This window comes from Chiloscyllium plagiosum, chromosome 6 (assembly GCF_004010195.1).
Source record: "Chiloscyllium plagiosum isolate BGI_BamShark_2017 chromosome 6, ASM401019v2, whole genome shotgun sequence".
NCBI lineage: Eukaryota > Metazoa > Chordata > Chondrichthyes > Orectolobiformes > Hemiscylliidae > Chiloscyllium > Chiloscyllium plagiosum.
The window spans coordinates 106,158,830-106,178,001 of NC_057715.1; the positions used below are offsets into that span (position 1 = coordinate 106,158,830).

General features: G+C 42.8%; 2 protein-coding genes across 9 annotated transcripts in view; one reads left to right on the forward strand and one right to left on the reverse strand.

Annotated features, from left to right (window-relative positions):
• The window catches only part of LOC122551172 (interleukin-21 receptor-like), a 57,228-nt gene extending 48,898 nt beyond the window's left edge, over positions 1 to 8,330 (forward strand). For all 6 annotated transcript variants that reach the window (XM_043692801.1, XM_043692797.1, XM_043692798.1 and 3 more), the window contains 3 exons: positions 3,874 to 3,967; positions 5,147 to 5,231; positions 7,691 to 8,330. In XM_043692801.1, the coding sequence (XP_043548736.1) occupies positions 3,874 to 3,967; positions 5,147 to 5,231; positions 7,691 to 7,774 (263 nt within the window). In that variant the 3' untranslated portion in view covers positions 7,775 to 8,330. The remainder of the gene's footprint in view (positions 1 to 3,873; positions 3,968 to 5,146; positions 5,232 to 7,690) is intronic.
• Positions 8,331 to 17,751: 9,421 nt separating this feature from the next.
• LOC122550913 (interleukin-5 receptor subunit alpha-like) overlaps positions 17,752 to 19,172 on the reverse strand; it is a 64,320-nt gene continuing 62,899 nt past the window's right edge. For all 3 annotated transcript variants that reach the window (XM_043692346.1, XM_043692344.1, XM_043692345.1), the window contains exon 11: positions 17,752 to 18,394. In XM_043692346.1, coding sequence (XP_043548281.1) covers positions 18,326 to 18,394 — 69 coding nt within the window. In that variant the 3' untranslated portion in view covers positions 17,752 to 18,325. The remainder of the gene's footprint in view (positions 18,395 to 19,172) is intronic.

The following is a 19,172-nucleotide window of genomic DNA, read 5'->3' on the forward strand; positions in this document are numbered from 1 at the left end:
CTACCACTGCGCCCCCTTTATCTGCTGGCTTGATGGTGAGGTCGGGATTGGAGCAAAGGGATTGGAGGGCTGCGCGTTGTGAGGGAGAGAGGTTGGAGTGGGGGAGGGGGGTAGACAGGTTGAGGCGGTTAATGTCCCGGCGGCAGTTGGAAATGAAGAGGTCGAGGGCGGGTAATAGGCCAGTGCGGGGTGTCCAGGTGGATGCAGTGTGTTGGAGGTGGGCGAAGGGGTCCTCGGAAGGTGAGCGGGAATCCTAGTTGTGAAAGTAAGCTCGGAGGCAGAGGCGGCGAAAGAAGTGTTTGATTTTACTGCTCCTCAGATGCTGCCTGAACTGCTGTGCTCTTCCAGCACCACTAATCCAGAATCTGGTTTCCAGCATTTGACGTAATTGTTTTTACCACTGCAATCAATCCTACTGCCCGATGGCCCAACATTTCAACTCCCCCTCCCACTCTGCCGAGGACATGCAGATACTGGGCCTCCTCCATCGCCACTCCCTTACCACCTAATGTCTGGAGGAAGAAAGCCTCATCTTCTGCGTCAGAACACTTCAACCCCAGGGCATCAATGTGCACTTCACCAGTTTCCTCATTTCCCCATCCCCCACCTCACCCCAGTTCCAACCTGCCAGCTCAGCACCATCCTCATGACCTGTCCTACCTGCCAATCTTTGTTCCCACCTATCACCTTCATCCCTACCTCCATCCACCTATTGTACTCTTGGCTACCTTCTTCCCAGCCCCACACCCCTCCAATTTATCTCTCTACCACAGAGGCTACCTGCCTTCATTCCCGATGAAGGGTTTTTGCCTGAAACATCGATTTTCCAGCTCCTCGGATGCTGCCTGACTTACTGTGCTTTTCCAGCACCACTGTAACCTAGACTCAATATATTGTCCCAATCCACCGATCTTGTCTTTCAATCTCTTTATTTTTAGAGAATCCCTAACAGTGTGAAAAATGACCACTTGGCCCAACAAGTCCACACTGACCCTCCAAAGAGTATCCCGCCCAGACCCATTCCCCTACCTATTTACTCTACATTGACCCCTGGCTAATGCACCTAGGCGAAAGTGAGAAGTGCAGGTGCTGGAGATCAGAGTCAAGATCAGAGTGGTGCTGGAAAAGCACAGCAGGTCAGGCAGCATCTGAGGAGCAGGAAAATCAGCGTTTCTGGCAGGAGGCCTTCATCAAGAATGAGCCTCGTCCTCTGCCCGAAACATTGATCTTAATGCACCTAACCTACACATCCCTGAACACTATGGGCAATTTAGCATGGCCAATTCAGCTAACCAGCACACCTTTGGACTGTGGGAGGAAACCAGAGCACCCGGTGGAAACCCCATGCAGGCACGGGGAGAAATTGCAAACTCTGCAAAGTTGCCTGAGGCTGGGTTCCTGGCACTGTGAGGCAGCAGTGCTAACTACTGAGCCACCATGCTGTCCCTGTGTTCGACAGGTCCTTTACAGGTCTCAGTTTAAGTTCTGAAGGGTCACATTGGACTTGAACTCTGTATTTCTCTCTCCGTTGATGCTGCTAGACCTGCTTAGTTTTTCCAGAACTTTCTGTTTTCATCTAAACTCATTTAGCTGGGGTTGAATCTTATCACATTTTGTGGAACATTGTTCCATAGCTCCAACACACCTTTGTGAAGAGATGTCTCCTAATTTTTCTTATGTAAGCATAGCAAATTTTAACAGTGCTCAAGAGGATAGACAGTTGTTTACCTCAAACAAAGGATCACGCACCAGGGGACTCAGTCTCTGAACAAGAGTTTCAAGGCTGTTTAAGACTGAAATGAGGAGTGGGTGATGAGTCTTTGGAAATCTCCACTTCCAAGAACTATGAAACTCAGTCATTTAAACTTAGGAGCAGAAGTAGGCCATTCAGCCCATCAGGATGCATGATAAGCATGTTCAAGCCAGAAATGGGTGGCATGGTGGCACAGTGGTTAGCACTGCTGCCTCATAGCGCCAGAGACCTGGGTTCAATTCCTGTCTCAGGCAATTGTCTGTGTGGAGTTTGCACCTTCTCCCTGTGTCTGTGTGGGTTCCCTCTGGGTGCTCTGGTTTCTTCCCACAGTCCAAAAATGTGCAGGTTAGGTGAATTGGCCATGCTAAATTGCCCATAGTATTAGGTGAAGGGGTAAATGTAAGGGAATGGGTCTGGGTGGATTGTTCTTCGGAGAGTCGGTATGGACTTGTTGGGCTGAAGGGCCTGTTTCCACACTGTAAGTAATCTAATCTAAAAACAAAATCGATGGATATTAAACATATGGAGGGAATGGAGATAGTGTAGGAAAATGGTGTCGTGATACAGGATCTGCCATGATCTTGCTGAATGATGAAGCAGACTTGAGGAGCTGAGTGGTCTGTTCCTGTTCTATTTCCTACATTTGTTGCTTTCCTGATTGGCGTGGCACTGTTTACCATCTTATGTTTCCTGTTCCTGACCTGCCCACAAGCAGGGTAAGTTATGACCTACCTATCGTCTGTGCACTGTATTCCATACACCAACTTTATTGATTGCTAATTTTGTGGCTTTTACAACTATATTTTGGGCGGCACGGTGGCACAGTGGTTAGCACTGCTGCCTCACAGCACCAGAGACCCGGGTTCAATTCCCGCCTCAGGCGACTGACTGTGTGGAGTTTGCACGTTCTCCCCGTGTCTGCGTGGGTTTCCTCCGGGTGCTCCGGTTTCCTCCCACAGTCCAAAGATGTGCAGGTCAGGTGAATTGGCCATGCTAAATTGCCCGTAGTGTTAGGTAAAGGGGTAAATGTAGGGGAATGGGTGGGTTGCGCTTCGGCAGGTCGGTGTGGACTTGTTGGGCCGAACGGCCTGTTTCCACACTGTAAGTAATCTAATCTAATTAGACATTCCAAAATGTACTGTTATGGTCCTTGTCAGGTTATACTATGTAGCCGGTCAGTGCAGAAAGGTTGGGCACCACTGAAGCTAAATCCCATCACAGAACCTCAGTAAAATCACTCTTTAAGCTGTAAAACCCAAATAAAAAGGGATGCTTAAGGCATTTGACAGTGAATAATCACTGTTGCCTGCTATTAGATGTCCTGGCTAAGTGCAGTTGTAGCTGTGCATCCCAAATCAGGCAAAATAGGCTATCAAGATTAGAGTGGTGCTGGAAAAGCATAGCAGGTCAGGCAGCATCCGAGGAGCAGGAAAATCGGTGTATCGGGCAAAAACCCTTCATCAGGAATGAGGCTGAGAGCCTTGAGGGTGGAGAGATAAATGGGACGGGGGTGGGGCTGGGGAGAATGTAGCTGAGAGTGCAATAGGTGGATGGAGGTGGTGGTAAAAGTGGTAGGCCGGAGAGGAGGGTGGAGCGGATAGGTGGCAAGGAAGATTGACAGGTGGGATATAGGCTATCAGCCAACCCACTGAGATCTGCTGTGCGATCCACCCCAGTTCTCTGTGTTACATCTCAGGAGGGAGGCCTGGGTGTTCAGCCAAGTCCCATTAGGAACCTTTCTCAACATCCACAAGAGTTGTCTGCATTCACACAATTGTGAGTTAGTGAGAAACCTAACTGGATGTGAGGTGAAGTCGCTATTGTCTGAGACGGCTCTCTCATTAGAGAGAGAGAGAGATAGAGAGAGAGAGAGAGAGGGCTGGTGCTGGTTTCACCTGAGGGCCACCGCGTCCAAGACAAAGGGCAAGGGACTCGGGATCGCAGACTAGATGTCCCACCAACTGACACCTCCCACCCCCTCCCCCAGCCGCCAATCCCCATCATGTCGTAAATCCATGTTGTATTCCAGTCCACCTCACACGCAGTTATCCCCATTTCATAAGGAAACATGTCAGTGAATTGTGAAAGTCAGTAATCTGAGGTTGTCTTGTTATTTGCAGAGGCAGAACCGAACGATTTCCAAGTGCTGATAATGATTGCAGTAGTGATTGCTTTCATCGTTCTGATGCTCCTGGTGATATTCACTTGCAGAAAGTAAGTTTCTTATCTAATTCTGTTTTTCGCACGGCATTGCAGTACTTATGGCACAGGGTAGTAAATTCAGAAATCAAGAGCTTAGCAGGCAACATTTTCTGAACCTTCTGACAATAAGTCATCAACCTGACGCAATTCACTCTCGCTGTCTGTAGATGTTGCCTGGCCTGCTGTGTCTTCCCAGCCCTTCCTGTTTACTTTTCTCTATCCCACATTTTCAGTGACTGCAGCATTTTGCTTCTGTTTCGCTGAGCTGTCTGTATGCCTAAGACTCAGCCAAAATTTATCAGCTTCTTGGCTTTGCCAGAGACTGGGTATTTGCTCGCTAAAGGAATCTCCTTCACTTTCCCTCAGGGCATAGGCACTGAACTCAGCAGCTTTGCCCAAATAATACTCACAGCGAACAGAAAGAAATGCCTGTGAACATCACATGCAGCCTTTGGTCAGATTTCATGACAGGCACTCAGTCATACAATTGGACTCACTCGTCAGGCACCACAGCCACCCAGTCCAAGCATATTAGCAAGTTATTTCAGGCAGCAGGTCTCAATTTAAATCTGTAATAGATAAAGTTTTGTTAAGCGAAGGTATTATGAGAAATGGGCCAAAGACAGATATATGGAGTTAGGCCACAGATCAGCCATTGAAATAATTCATCATCCCATCACCAATCATTTACAAATACAGAACCTTTGGCAGTAGTTCTGCATCGGTTACTGAGGGGCTCAATATCTCTGACATTCATTCTTCTCTGTCAACCAGGTTTCACTAACTGGACCAGTTTAACAACCCCAATCACAGGAACTTATATTCTGTGATGTGCAGCTGGCTGATCTTTTCATAGAGTCCCTAGAGTGTGGAAGCCTGCATTTCCCATGGCTAATCCACTCTAATCTGCACAGCTTTGGACGGTTATGGGAAACTGAAACATCCTGAGGATGTCCGCACAGAACGTGCAAACTCCACACAGGCAGTCACCCAAGGGTGGAATTGAACCCTGGTCCCTAGCGCAATGGTAACCATTGAGCCACTACGACACTCTTTTGCAATCACTATACCCATGATGCCATTGAATGACAAAACAGGCTCAAGGGGCTGAATGGCCTACTCCTGATCCTGTGAGAGATGAAAATAATCTTTTGACTAAATCTTTCTAATTGGATATTTTTATTCTTACAGGTCATTGGACAAACTGTGGCAACCAATCCCTGATCCTGAAATGAAGTTTAAAGGTCTATTTGACCACAACCATGGCAATTTTCAGGTAACCTATGGTACTAATGGATGGTGGCAAAAGGAATATTGAATGCACAACAATGTACATTTATGTAGTGCTTCTAAGGCAGGAAGACATTCTGTCAAGTGGGCCATATTCCAGAGTTCGAAGTAATGACTTTAGTGGATGACCAAACGAGTTGCCCAATGTCACAAATGACACTGGGATTGCAAACAGTTTGGTCAAAAGCAAAATATTGTTGGTGCTGGAGATCCTAGAATCTCCTACACTGTGGAAGCAGGCCATTTGGCCATTGAGTCCAAAATGACCATCTGACCTTCCACAACCCTATATTCCCCATGCCTAATCCACGTAGTCCGCACATTCCAGGATCCTATAGGTAACTTAGCATGGCCAATCCTCCTAACCTGCCTATCTTTCGACTGTGGGAGGAAACCCACGCAGACATAGGGAGAATGTATAAACTCTAGACAGACAGTCACCCGAGGCTGGGATGAAACCCAGGTCCCTGGCATTGTGAGATAGCAGTACTGACCACTGAGCTACTGTGCTGCCCCATTTTTTAATTACTGGATTAGATTCCCTACAGTATTTGGCCCAACAAGTCCACACTGACCCTCCGGAGAGTAACCCACCCAGACCCATTTCCCTCTGACTAATGCATCTAACACTATGGGTAATTTAGCATGGTCAAGTCATCTGACCTGCACATCTTTGGATTGTGGGAGGAAACCAGAGCACCTGGAGGAAACTCACACAGACACGGGGAGAATGTGCAAACTCCACATAGACAGTTGCCTGAGGTTGGAATCAAACCCGAGTTCCTGGCACTGTGAGGCTGCAGTGCTAACCACTGAGCCACCGTACCGCCCAATCTGGAATCCAAACAGAAAATGCTGTAAATAGTCAGCAGGTCAGTCAGGAATCTATGGAAACAGAAACAGAGTATGCATTCCAAATTGATACTGCCTGACCCACCAATGTTTTGTGATTTTAGTTTGATAGTGTATGGAAAACTGGATAAAATCTCTTATATGGAGATTGTTGTGAAAATGATGTCTTTGAGTTGTGATCCATGCAAAGCTGCATGTGGCTTGGAAATTCTAACAGCACAGGGTAGTGACCAAGTCAATGCACACCCTTACAAGGCATGGCAGAGTACATGTGAACAGGATAGTACCCTTGGAAAGTGAGTCTTGAGGCAAGGGGGAGATTTTTTTTTAGATTAGATTCCCTACACTGTGAAAACACACCCTTCAGCTTAACAAGTCCAGACCAACCCTCTGAAGAGTAATCCACCCAAACCTATTTCCCTCTGACTAATGCACCTAACACTATGGGCAGTTTAGCATGCCCAATTCACCTGACCTCCACATCTTTGGATTGTGGGGGGAAACTAGAGCACATGGAGGAAACCCACGCAGACACAGGGAGAATGTGCAAACTCCACACAGACAATCACCCGAGGCAGGAATCGAACCCATGTGCCTGGCGCTGTGAGGCAGCAGTGCTAACCACTGAACCACCGTGCTGCCCACCACCTATTTTCAGAATAAGGGACAGAGTACTAAAATGGAATTAGGGAGGTGGGTAGTGAATCACTGGAATTGTCCACCCAAGAGGATTGTTGAAGGCAGAAATTGATAGATTTCTAGAGACTAGTGACAACAAAGGATAGAGGATTAGTTCAGGAAAAGGATGCAGAGATAGATGATTAGCCATGATCCAGCTGAATGTATAGTTGAACCAGCCATTAAAATTTAATCTCCCACAAATTCCCAAGCAATGCTGGTCACCAGGAATGTTCAGCCATCTATTTTATTTAATGTTACTAGGGTACGGATGATATAAATGAATGACAGAATGGCCTTTTTCAAGGAGCTACTTGTATTTCAAGTGGGTATATCGTTTTGACCAGCGGATATATGAAGGGATCGGATTTTAGATTAGATTATTTACAGCGTGGAAACAGGCCTTTCAGCCCAACAAGTCCACGCCGACCCTCTGAAGATCAGCCCACCCTACATTTACCCCTTCACCTAACACTACAGGCAAGTTAGCATGGCCAATTCACCTAAGCTGCACATTTTTGGACTGTGGGAGGAAACCAGAGCACCGGGAGGAAACCCACGCAGACACGGGGAGAATGTGCAAACTCCACACAGACAGTTGCCTGAGGCAGGAATTGAACTCAGGTCTCTGGTGCTGTGAGGCAGTAGTGCGAACCACTGTGCCACTGTGCCACCCCAGCACAGGTTCCAAGCCATTTCCATTCCCAAGCATCTGCAATGTAAAGTTTTACAGAGTGAGGAAGTTGGGGAGGCCGTGGGAAGGCTCCTGACATGGCAGCATTTACAATTGCAATCATTAAAACTCAGGTTTGCAGCAAAGTGAGTTTATCTGCTGTAATAGATAAATTAAGGAATCTGTTATACAGCATGTGTCTCGGCAAAGATATTTGACATGATTCCTTTTGCTTTGATCAGGAATGGATCAATGCCAAATCCTTGGTAGCCAAAATACCTGAGGAATGCATTACAGTTACAGTGGAAGACGAGATTTATACATAGAATCCCTACAGTGCAGAAGAATTCACACCAACCCTCTGAAGAGTATCCCACCCAGACTTCATATTTACCATGGCTAATCCATTTAGCCCGTACTTCACTGGAGACAACACCTAACCTGCACATCTTTGGACTGTGGGAGTAAACCCAGAAGAAACAGGGAGAACATGCAAACTCCACTAAGATAGTCGCCCAAGGCTGGGATCGAACACAGGTCCCTGGTGCCGTGAGGCAGAAGTGCTACCCACTGAACCACTGTGCCACCCTGTTTTGAAGTGATCAAACAATGTTAGAACATGGAACAATTAATACCAATCAGAATACAGCAGCAGAAAACCTGTTCAATAACAAGATAATCCATTGACTGTATTTTCTCTGAGTAATAACTCATAAGCTAAAATGCTGCTTCTTTTTTTTCTTTTGGATGCATGAACTTTCACTCTCATATATGTCAGCTACGTTCAGTGCTTTTTTGTCCTTTGGAGTCATAGTCATAGAGTCATACAGCACAGAAACAGACCCTTCAGTCTAACCAGTCCATGATGAACATTAGCCCAAACTAAACCAGTCCCACCTGCCTGCACCTGGCCCATATCCCTCCAAACCTTTCCTATTCATGAACTTATCCAAATGTCTTTTAAACATTGTAATTGTACCCACATCCACCACTTCTTCAGGAAGTTAATTCCACACATGGACCACCCTCTGTATAAACATTTTGCCCCTCATGTCTTTTTAAAATTTCTGTCCTCTCGCTTTACAAATGTGGCAGCTAGTCTTGAAATCCCCCATCCGAGGGAAAAGACACCTGCCATTATCCCTGTCTGTACCCCTCATTATGGAGTGGGCATGTGTTGACAGACCAGGCCTGAATATACACATGTTTTTCCTGGCTCAGTAACACCATTCTGAGTGAGAGGATTGTGTGTTTGAACCCCTCTCCAAAAATTTAACACAAGAACTAAATCTCCATTTGGAGATGTGAAAGATTCTATTGTGTTTTTAAAGAAGAGCAAGGCAGTTCGCACAAGGAGAGAATTGTTAATGCACTTTCAATGGAATGTAAGGAAATAATCAGTTGATGACTATTCCTGTATTTTTCTCCCTGAAATAGGGTATTGATTTCAGAGTCGGAAATTAAGAGGATCCCTGAAATAATTGAATTAATAATGATCGTTATAGCAGCTTCACTGGAGTGGAAGTTTACCTGAGAGTCTAGGATTTTGGTGACTATGGGAATTCAGTGAGATGAGGGTAAGAGGCATTGCTCACTAAATACACATGATAAAAACAGGTAGGGTTAAATTGGTATTTCAGGCTAAGCTACAGAAACAATCTAAAGCAAGTAACAAAATGTAAGGGCATTACCGATATTAAAAGCTATAAATAGTTAATTCAATTATATTTCAAAACTTTGTAATAAAGTGTAATTACTTAAGTAAGAAGAGGAATGACAAAGCAGGTGAATTATTGCAGTTATAGTTCCTGGAAGCTAATGGGTATGTAGTCCACAACAAATACAATTGTAGTTAAATGCCAACAGCTTGAGAAACTCTGAATCTGAGTCGAGCTGAAGCCTGAGTTTTGAACTGAAAACAGCAAATGCTGGAGATCACAGCAGGTCAGACAGCTTCCACGGAGAGAGAGCAAGCTAACATTTTGAGTCTGGATGACTTCTAGACACGAAACGTTAGCTTGCTCGCTCTTTCTGGGTTCTGCCTGACCCGCTGTGATCTCTAGCACCTGTTGTTTTCAGTACAGATTTCAGCATCTGAAATAATTTGCTCTGACCTGCATTTTTTGGATAAATATTTCAGATCTAGGCCCTGATCAGGGACAGGAGTCTGTGTTGGGAAAATAAATGGGAGGTATTTGATTATTAAATAGCAGGATGGATAACGAGGAAATTGTAAATGTAATGTATTTTGGTTTCCAAAAGGCGTCAGGTAAGGTGCTACATAAATGTTTACTGCATAAGAGAAGAACTTATGGATTGGGGTGATATATTAACAGAAATGGAGGATTGGCTGCCTCATGGGAAACAGTACGTCGAGGTAAATGGGTGGTTTTGAGGTTGGAAAACCCTCTGAGGTGCCACAGTGATCAATGCCAGTCTGTCAACTACTTAAAACCAATGAGAAATATAACTAAATTGAATTAAGGGACCATGTGCATTGTTGCTCAATTTGCTGATGAGACAAAGATAAATCTGACAGTAAGTTGCGAAGAGGACCCCATAAGGTATACGTACGTAGGTAATATATGAGTGGGCAAACTTTGGCAGATGTGCAATGTGAGTAAATATAAAGATATTCATTTCACCAGAAAGAGTAAAAAAGCAAGATAACATTTCAATGAAGAGAGACAACAGAATATTGTCGTACAGAGGAGTCTAAATGTCTTTGCATTTGAAACAGAAAATGTTACCATACAAGTTCAATGACTAATAAACAGGGTAAATGGAATACTACTCATGACTGTGAGTCAAATCGAGTGTTAAAATAGGGCAGTCTTGCTGAACTGTGCAAGGCATTCTTGAAACCACACCCTGACGATAGCTGCAATTTTTGTCAACTAATTTGAAGAGGGAATTAAACTTATATATGGAGGTCTTATGACACACTAAATAATATTCCTACCTTGGGCAAGAAACTCCAGGCTTAAGTCTCACTTCAGGATTGATGGCCAAGGAAGATATACTCAGGCTGGAACAACCAGTTGGGAATCAAGCTACAAGTCCTACCAATACAGGCCAACAGCAGGAGGTAAGAGCAGGTCAGCTGCCTAGTGGAAGAAATGTTGGTGCCTCTACCATCATTATCCATTCATAGCTCCAGGGTGCAATTTGCTTGTTTCCTCAGGCAAATAATTATCCCTCAACCAAAGCATGATTCATTGCTCTCTATGGGATCTTGCTATGTGAAGATCACTGAAAGATTTCCTGCAATACTACAGTAACTGCAATCTTCTAATTTCCTACACAGAGCTTGAAGAAATTCTAAGATTGTAATACGGTTATGTTTTTTTGTCAGAAAGAGCATGCATGTATGTTGTCAATATACATTTCTGGGGCAGTCTTTGATCATCTTAATATCTGCTTGAACTTGCACATTCCTTGTCTTTCTGAACCAGTTCAGAAGCTTTTATCAGAATCATGAAGCACGTGCCAATGTTAAACATTAAAACATGCAAAACAATTGTGCTTTTGAGATTGGGTATACTTGAACATCTCAGGAGTAAAAGCTAAGTTATGTCAGAAATGCTCATTAATTTTCATTGTAATTAATAATAAAAGTGATGAAGTACACAGGTATTGTGTAACATCTTAGTGCAAAAATAATTATCACTAAGTAATTTGCTTTGCCTTAGCCTGGACTCAGACAGAAACATATGGTACTGATATATAATAATACAATAAAACTGGTTTTACAATCTGCAAACTGACAAATTTTGCATGTCATTATTCAAACTAAGCTTGTGCTTTGTTTATCTAACAGATAAAGAACTGCTCAAATAAAAAAAAATCTTCATTTGACAGCCAAGTTTTCATGACCTGAAAATCCTGTGGTGTGTCATCTAAATATTTAACAGATTAGCATAAAGTTCCTTCAACCATTGTTTATTGCTGATTAAAAGCTTTTCCTTTGTTTCTTCAATGATGTGGAGGTGCTGATGTTGGACTGGGGTGGACAAGGTCAAAAATCACACGACACTGGGTTATTGTCCAACAGGTTTACTTGAAGCCTCAAGCTTTTGCTCTTTCTTCAGGTAGCTAGTGATAGAGAATACATCGGACAAAGAATTTGTAAGTAAAAGGTCAAAGGGTTATCCAACTGATGCCAAATGTATTGAACCAACCGAGATGGCGATTAAATCTTTAATCAGTTGGAATAGAGATGCAGGTTTTGATTGATTTATACTTTCAAGTCAGTATAAAAGAGGTGACATCTCAAGTCAGACAATGCATTATAAGTGTGAAGCCTTGTTTGGAGTCTGTCTGTGTCTCAATCCGGACTCAGATTGGTTTTATTTCCAAAGTAGGAATTTATAAAATGGTACATTGACTTGACTGTCTGTAGATCGTGTGTTTTTTGAACAAGACAGAAAGTATTTGCAAAAACAAATTCACCCCAAGAATTGATGCAAGAGGCTGCACATTTATGTTATCATTTCCAATTCATTGAGATCATGGATGTGAGTTTGCTCACTGAGCTGGAAGGTTCATTTTCAAGGTCAAGGTGAGAGGTGGAAAGTTTAAGGGGGATACACGCGGCAAGTACTTCACTCAGAGGGTGGTGTGCATTTGGAACGCGTTGCCAGCAGAGGTGGTAGAAGCAGGCACGGTAGATTCAGTTAAGATGCGTCTGGACAGATGCATGAGTAGGTGGGGAACAGAGGGATACAAATGCTTAGGAATTGACAGACACATTTAGACAGTATATTTGGATCGGCTCAGGCTTGAAGGGCCGAAGGGCCTATTCCTGGGCTGTAAATTTTCTTTGTTCTTTGTTCAGACGATTCGTCACCATACTAGGTAACATCATCAGTGAACCTCCGGTGAAGCTGGTGTTATGTTCTGCTTTCTATTTATGTATTTAGGTTCCCTTAGGTTGGTGATGTCATTTCCAGAATTCTCACGTGTGCCTCTGTTTGGCTGGTCCCGGGATAGATGTGTTTTCCCAGGCAAAGTAATGTCCTTCCTCATCTGTATTTAAGGATATCAGTGATAGAGAATTCCTGGAAGCATTGCATTCCAATGGGAACTCCATCAACAAACACATCAACTTGGACTCCATCTAAGAAAAAGAACCGGAAATGACATCACTAACACAGGAAATGATGTCACCAACCCAAGGAAACCTAAACAAGTAAATAGAAAGCGGGACCAGCGCTTCACCGGAGGCTCACTGATGATGTTACCTAGTATGGCGACAAAACGTCTGAAAACAAGCCCTCCAGCTCAGCGAGCAAACTTACATCCAGAACTTCAACCTGAGCTACAAATCTTTTCAAAACTCACTATCATTGAGATCATGTAAAATCTGAACTTGTTTCTCTCAGGGTTGAAGGTCATCTTGTATAAAGGGCTAATGCTGTAAGGGATTATCAGGCCAGAGAGATCACCTCAACAAAGTTTGTTTGCTTAAACCAGTCAGAAAGGAATTTGTCAGATTTTTCATTTTTTGCTGATATTGGCCGAACTTTTTACGTCTACTATTACCACCCTTGAGCGATCAAATGGTTTCTGGCACACATATGCCGTTCTGTTGTTGCCTGTTCATGCATTGTGCATTCCTGAATCACAAACGTATTTAAAGGATGATTGGAAGAGGAGTAGGCCATTCAGCCCTTCCAGCCACTTGCATCATTCCATCAGATGAAAGCCAATCTTTATCGTCACTCCATGTGCCATCTTGCTTGCGATCCTTTTGAGTCTTTACATAGCAGATGTCTATCGATATCAGTTTTGAAGTTTCTAATTTGACTCCAATGCCTGTAAGCTGTTTGGGAAATAGCTCCAGATTTCCACCAGCTTTTGAGCTGCCTGACACCATCACTGAAAGCTCAGCTCCAATTTTGAGATTATCATAGAATCATGGAATGCAGGCCTGTAGGCCCGTCCAATCTGTGCTAGCTCTCTGAACCAGCAACTCAGCAAGCATTATGCTCCCATCTTCTCCCTATTACCCTGCACACTCTCCTTTTTGGATAACAATTCAATTCCCTCTTGAAATCATCAAGTGGAAGCATCTTCCCCAAAATTCTAAAGCAGTACTTTTGAGATCATAATGAAGTTGTCTAGTTTAATTATGAAACCTAGTGGCATGGGCAAGTTGGGCTGAAGGGCCTGTTGTCATGTGAAGACCTCTATGATTCTATTATTCTTCTTTTGCCAATTAATTTAATTCTGCATCCTCAGCTTCTCAATCCTTCCAGCATTGGAAACATTTTCTCCTTATTTAATATATCTAGATACCTCATTAAATATCACTATGAAATTTACTCTCAATGTTTTCTTTTCCAACCTATAGACATAATGGAAGTTCCTAATCCCTGAAGCCATTCTCATGAATCTTTTCTGTACTCACTCCAAAACCTTCACTTCCTTCCTAAAGTGTGGTGAGCAGAACTAATTGAGTTGAAAGCTGAAAATGTGTTGCTGGAAAAGCGCAGCAGGTCAGGCAGCATCCAAGGAGCAGGAGAATCGACGTTTCAGGCATGAGCCCTTCTTCAGGAATCTAATTGAGTTGAAAGCACTGTTTTGCAGAAATTTAACATAATGTACTCACCTTTGTACTCTTTAGTAAAACCGAGATGTTTTATTTTCCATACTATTGACCTGTCTTTTACATACATTGATTTGTAGAGTCTTAGAGTCATACAGCGTGGAAACAGACTCTTGTCTCCAACTTGTCCTTGCCAACCACGTTTTCCAAACTAAACTGGTCCCACTTACCTGCATTTAGACCATTCCTATCCATGTACCTGTCCAACTATCTTTTACATGTTGTAACTAAACACACATCATCTACCACTTCTTCTAGCAGTTCAGTAGGATCATGCTGATCTGATGACCTTCCTCACATCCATGTTCCTGTGTTTTCCCCATAACTCTTGATTCCCCAACTGATCAAAAATCTATTTATCTCAGCCTTAAATATACATCAGGACTCTGTCCCCACAGCTCTCTGTGGCAAAATGTTCCAATGACTCTCACGGCTCTGAGAGAAGACATTCCCCTCTTACCTCAGTGTTAAATCAATGCTCCTTTATTCTGAGCTCAAGCCTCTGGTCCTAGTCTCTCCCATGAGGGGAAAAGTCCTCTCAGTATTTACCCTGACAAACCCCTTAAGAATCCAACATGTTTCAATGAGATCACTCTCATTCCTCTCAACTCCAATGAGTAGACTCCCACCTGTCTAGCCTTTGCTCTCAAGAAAGTCCCTCCATACCGGGCATCATCCTGGTGGACATTCTCTGAACTGCCTCCAGTGAAATTATAGACAAAAACGGAAGTTGCTGGAAAACCTCAGCAGGTCTGGCAGCATCTGTGCAGAGAAATCAGAGTTATTGTTTCAGGTCCGGTGACCCTTCCTCAGAACTGATGGTAGCTAGGAAAGTTTTGGTTTCTATGCAGAAGATAGGGTAGGGGGAACGAGGTAAGGAGTAAAACGATAGATGGGGATAGACCCCAAGAGAGAGAAGAGTGGTTGGACAGACAAAGGAGTGGATAATGATCTGATGACGATCCAATGAAATTATATCTTTCCTTAAATAAGAGGACCAGAAGTGCTCATAATACTCCAGATGTGGCCTCACCAGCACCGAGAAGAAGTCTTACACTCCAACTCCTTTGAAATTAGCCTTCATGATTACTTGCTACACCCATGTGCCAGCTCTCCACGTTTCATGCACAAGTTCCTTTGTGTTGCAACTTCCTGCAGTTTTTTGGCATTTAACTAATATTCCGTTATTTTGTTCTTCTTCGAAAATGAACAACTTTGCATTTTCTCACATTATACTCCATTTGCCAACCTTTTGCCAATTTACTTAAGCTATCAATATCTCTCTGTAAACTGTTTGTATCCCTCTTCAACCTGCCTTGCCACCTATTTTTATGTTGTCTGCAATCAATATCATTTGTGAGTTTGCACACCTGCAGTATTAAACTGGATCAGTCTTGAAACTGGATCAGCCTAAATTGTAGGAATCTGCAGCATTATAGATATGTGTGTTTATTATTTATATTTTTCTGAAGCACTCTATCTGTTTGGGTGAAAGTGGCACTTACTCTGAATGTAAAGACATTTTTGCAAGGATATGTCATCAAAATATAGAAAACACTTGAATGTGTTACTGACATTTTAAAACAATTGCTACAGAATATTTGTTACGTTTTTGATTAATTTTAGGTCATAATAAATACTGCTTTTTTTTACATGATATAATTGTGTTCATAAAACAAAAAATTACCATGGATGCTAAAAATCTGAAACAAAAACAGAAATACCTGGAAAAACTCATCTGATCTGGCACCATCTGTGGAGAGAAGGCAATGAATGTTTTGAGTCTAGTGACCCATCTTCAGATGTAATTGCATTATAGTGTTTTTCAAATGCAGCCCATGAAGGCTGACGTTTATACTGAGCGGAAAAATAAACCATTGAGCGACCCTCAAGTTGCAGCGACAGATCACAAATCCAGGTGCATTCGACTCCCAGATTTGGTCAGACCCCCATAATCACACTCAGTGCCGTTGGCCAGGCAAAGGAACAAACAGCGCTGGCTCAGTATCCTGATAATTCAACAATGAAACCCACTGGAAAATGAAGTCTGAATGAATAAATGTAGCATCAGGCTTTACCTTGAATCCTATCATATTTGCACAGCTCTGAATCTTGCTTAGCTCCACAGTGGCTCAGTGGTCAGCACTGCTGCCTTACAATACCAGGGATCCAGGTTCAACCCTAGCCTTGGGTGACTGTCTGTGTAAACGTTGTACATTTTCCCCGTGGGTATCCTCCATGAGTCCAACGATGTGCAGGTTAGGTGCATTGGCCATGCTAAATTGCCCCTGGTGCCCAGGGATGTGCAGGCTCGGTGAATTAGCCACAAGAAGTACAGGGATAGGGTAGAGGTGTGAGTTTGGTGGGATGCTCTTCGGAGAGTCAGTGTGGACTTGTTGGGCTGAATAGCATGTTTCTACACTGTAGGAATTCTAGAGAAAGTTCATGTAGTTGTAATGTCATTAGACTAGCAAGCCAAAAGTCCAAAGTAATGCTTTGAGGACAAGAACTGAAAACCCATTATGACCGTGAGAAAATTTTAAAATTGTGATGTTATGTTTTACACTTTGGGGATTTGGATTTTTAAGAAAAAGCAGAGCCATATGGGTTTTGGTTTGTCCCATAAGTTTTTTTTGTTTAAATACCTTGAGGTCATTTGGATAGTAAACACATAATTTTGAAGGTATGAGACTTCAGTCACTTGTCTAGTTTGCATCTGTAGCGTTAAGAGATTAACTGTTTATATTGTTGCGTTTACAACGCAGATTCAAGCAAGTTAGTTTCTAATTCAGAGCAGAGGGTTCAAAGTTTTAGTTCAGAGGAAGACAAGTTCACTTCAACAGATGAAACAGCTTCTCCCTGCAGGAGAATCAAGTCAGTTCAGGAGCTCAGACAACCGAGCTGGAGTGGTTTTGTTTGTGAAGCTTCAAAGCCAGGAGAGTTCAGATAGAAATCTTCAAACTGGCAGAACTGAAAGAGTTTGGACCATCAGAATTGTGAACAGGGCTTGCTGGTAAACTCAGGAATGATTTATAAAATTGCTGCCACACTCAAAGCAAAGCGGGGTCAGTTCAGTAAAGGTTGAGATCAGAGTGAAATTTCTTGGAATTATACATCTGTGAAGGACAGTGTTCAGAAACAGATTAAAATTTTGTTTTGCTGATTTTTACATGTTTTTTTAAAAAACTGTATCATTTATTTGTTTTCTTTATTTTGTGTAATAGTTATGTTCTTTTGTTAAAGAACATCTGCAGCCTCCTGTCATTATGTTTCAGTGGATAACCACATGCTAACCAATTATAAAAATAAAACATGAACTATCAAGGTATGTTTCATTCTAAAATATTAATTATCCAGTATTACCATTAACTAGGAGCATAATAAAATTCAAGTAATAAAACCTGATAAGTTTTGTGGTCACCATTACTAAGATTACCATTGATTTTACCAAAAATTCACACGTATCTTTTAATAAAGGAATTGTGCTGCTCTTACCTGGTCTGGCATATGCTTGTCTCAGAATAATAGCCATGCTGTTCACTCTTAATTATTCACTGAAAAAGCCCAGTAAGACACTCAGTTCAAGAGCACTTAAGGACAGACAATGATGCTGGCCTTTTCAGTAATGTCCGTCACCTTTGAAATAAGTTTTTAAAAAACTTTGACACTGCTAATCGGCAGACAACACAGTAATAGAATGTTTACTTTTTATTCAAATATTGGAACAATGGACAGAACTAACAGTTCCAATTTAATTCACATTTAATTTGACGATTTATTTCCTGTAGGCCATTCCTCAGTGAATGCTATCTCCATCATTCCTGTCCCTCCTTTATGCCCTTGATGCTTCCACTTTCCTCTGTCTCCTTACTATTCCAGCAGCCCTCCCATCCTCCTGCCCCTCACCCCTCTCCCCCCACCACCTTTTCTTCCTCTTTGATGGTGCCTCCAATTCTCTTCACTGTGCATAATTTCTCTTTTTCTCTGTCCTCAGCCTCTTGAGGCTTTTCTCAACCCTGGACAGTCTTCTGTAACATCTGGTGAGGGTCAAAAAATATGTACATCAAACAGTAAAGCAAACACTACAGTGAGCTGAGAAATAGAGCGTGTAAAAATTGTCATCAATAGCAGTAGAGATTACACTTTCCTTTTCAAATGCACATCTCAACCCAAAGTGAAACAAATGTCCATTCAATGTTGTAATCATGAAGGGCAGTCCAGAATAAAGTTGCACTTGATACCAGTTTTTAGATATAAGCTTCTAGACTTATTTCAATGTTGTTGGAATGCATTCTTCTGGGTTGGTCGCCAGTAATGGATTCTTATTAATCCATGTCTGTTGGAGAGAAAAAACATGGGTATTATGTTGCTGTTTGTCAACCCTCTCCAGAAGCTAACTTGGCAAGGCAATGTGTAAGTAAAGGGGCGGTTGGAAAGTGGGAAGCCTTCAGAAATGAGACAATGAAAATCCAGATGGGAATGTGATCCTGTTAGGGTGAAGGGCAAGGCTGATAGGTGTAGGGAATGCTGGATGATGAGAGAAATCGAGGTTCTGTTCAAGAAGAAGAAAAAGAAGGAGGCATATGATACATATAGACAGCTGAAATCAAGTGAATCCTTCGAAGAGTATGAGGGCAATAGGAGTATAATCAAGAGGGAAATCAGGAGGGCAAAAAGGGGACATAAGATAACTTTGGCCAATAGGGTTCAGGAGAATCCAAAAAGATTCTACGACAAGCCAGGGAACTATAGACCGGTGAGCCTGACCTCGGTGGTGGGCAAGTTGTTGGAGGGAATCTTGAGGAACAGGATGTACATGCATTTGGAAAGGCAAGGACTGATTCGGGATAGTCAACATGGCTTTGTGCTTGGGAAATCATGTCTCACAAACTTGATTGAGTTTTTTGAAGAAGTAACAAAGAAGATTGATGAGGGCAGAGCAGTAGATGTGATCTATATGAACTTCAGTAAGGCATTCGACAAGATTCCCCATGGGAGACTGATTAGCAAGGTTAGATCTCACGGAATACAGGGAGAACTAGCCATTTGGATACAGAACTGGCTCAAAGGTAGAAGACAGAGGATGGTGGTGGAGGGTTGTTTTTCAGACTGGA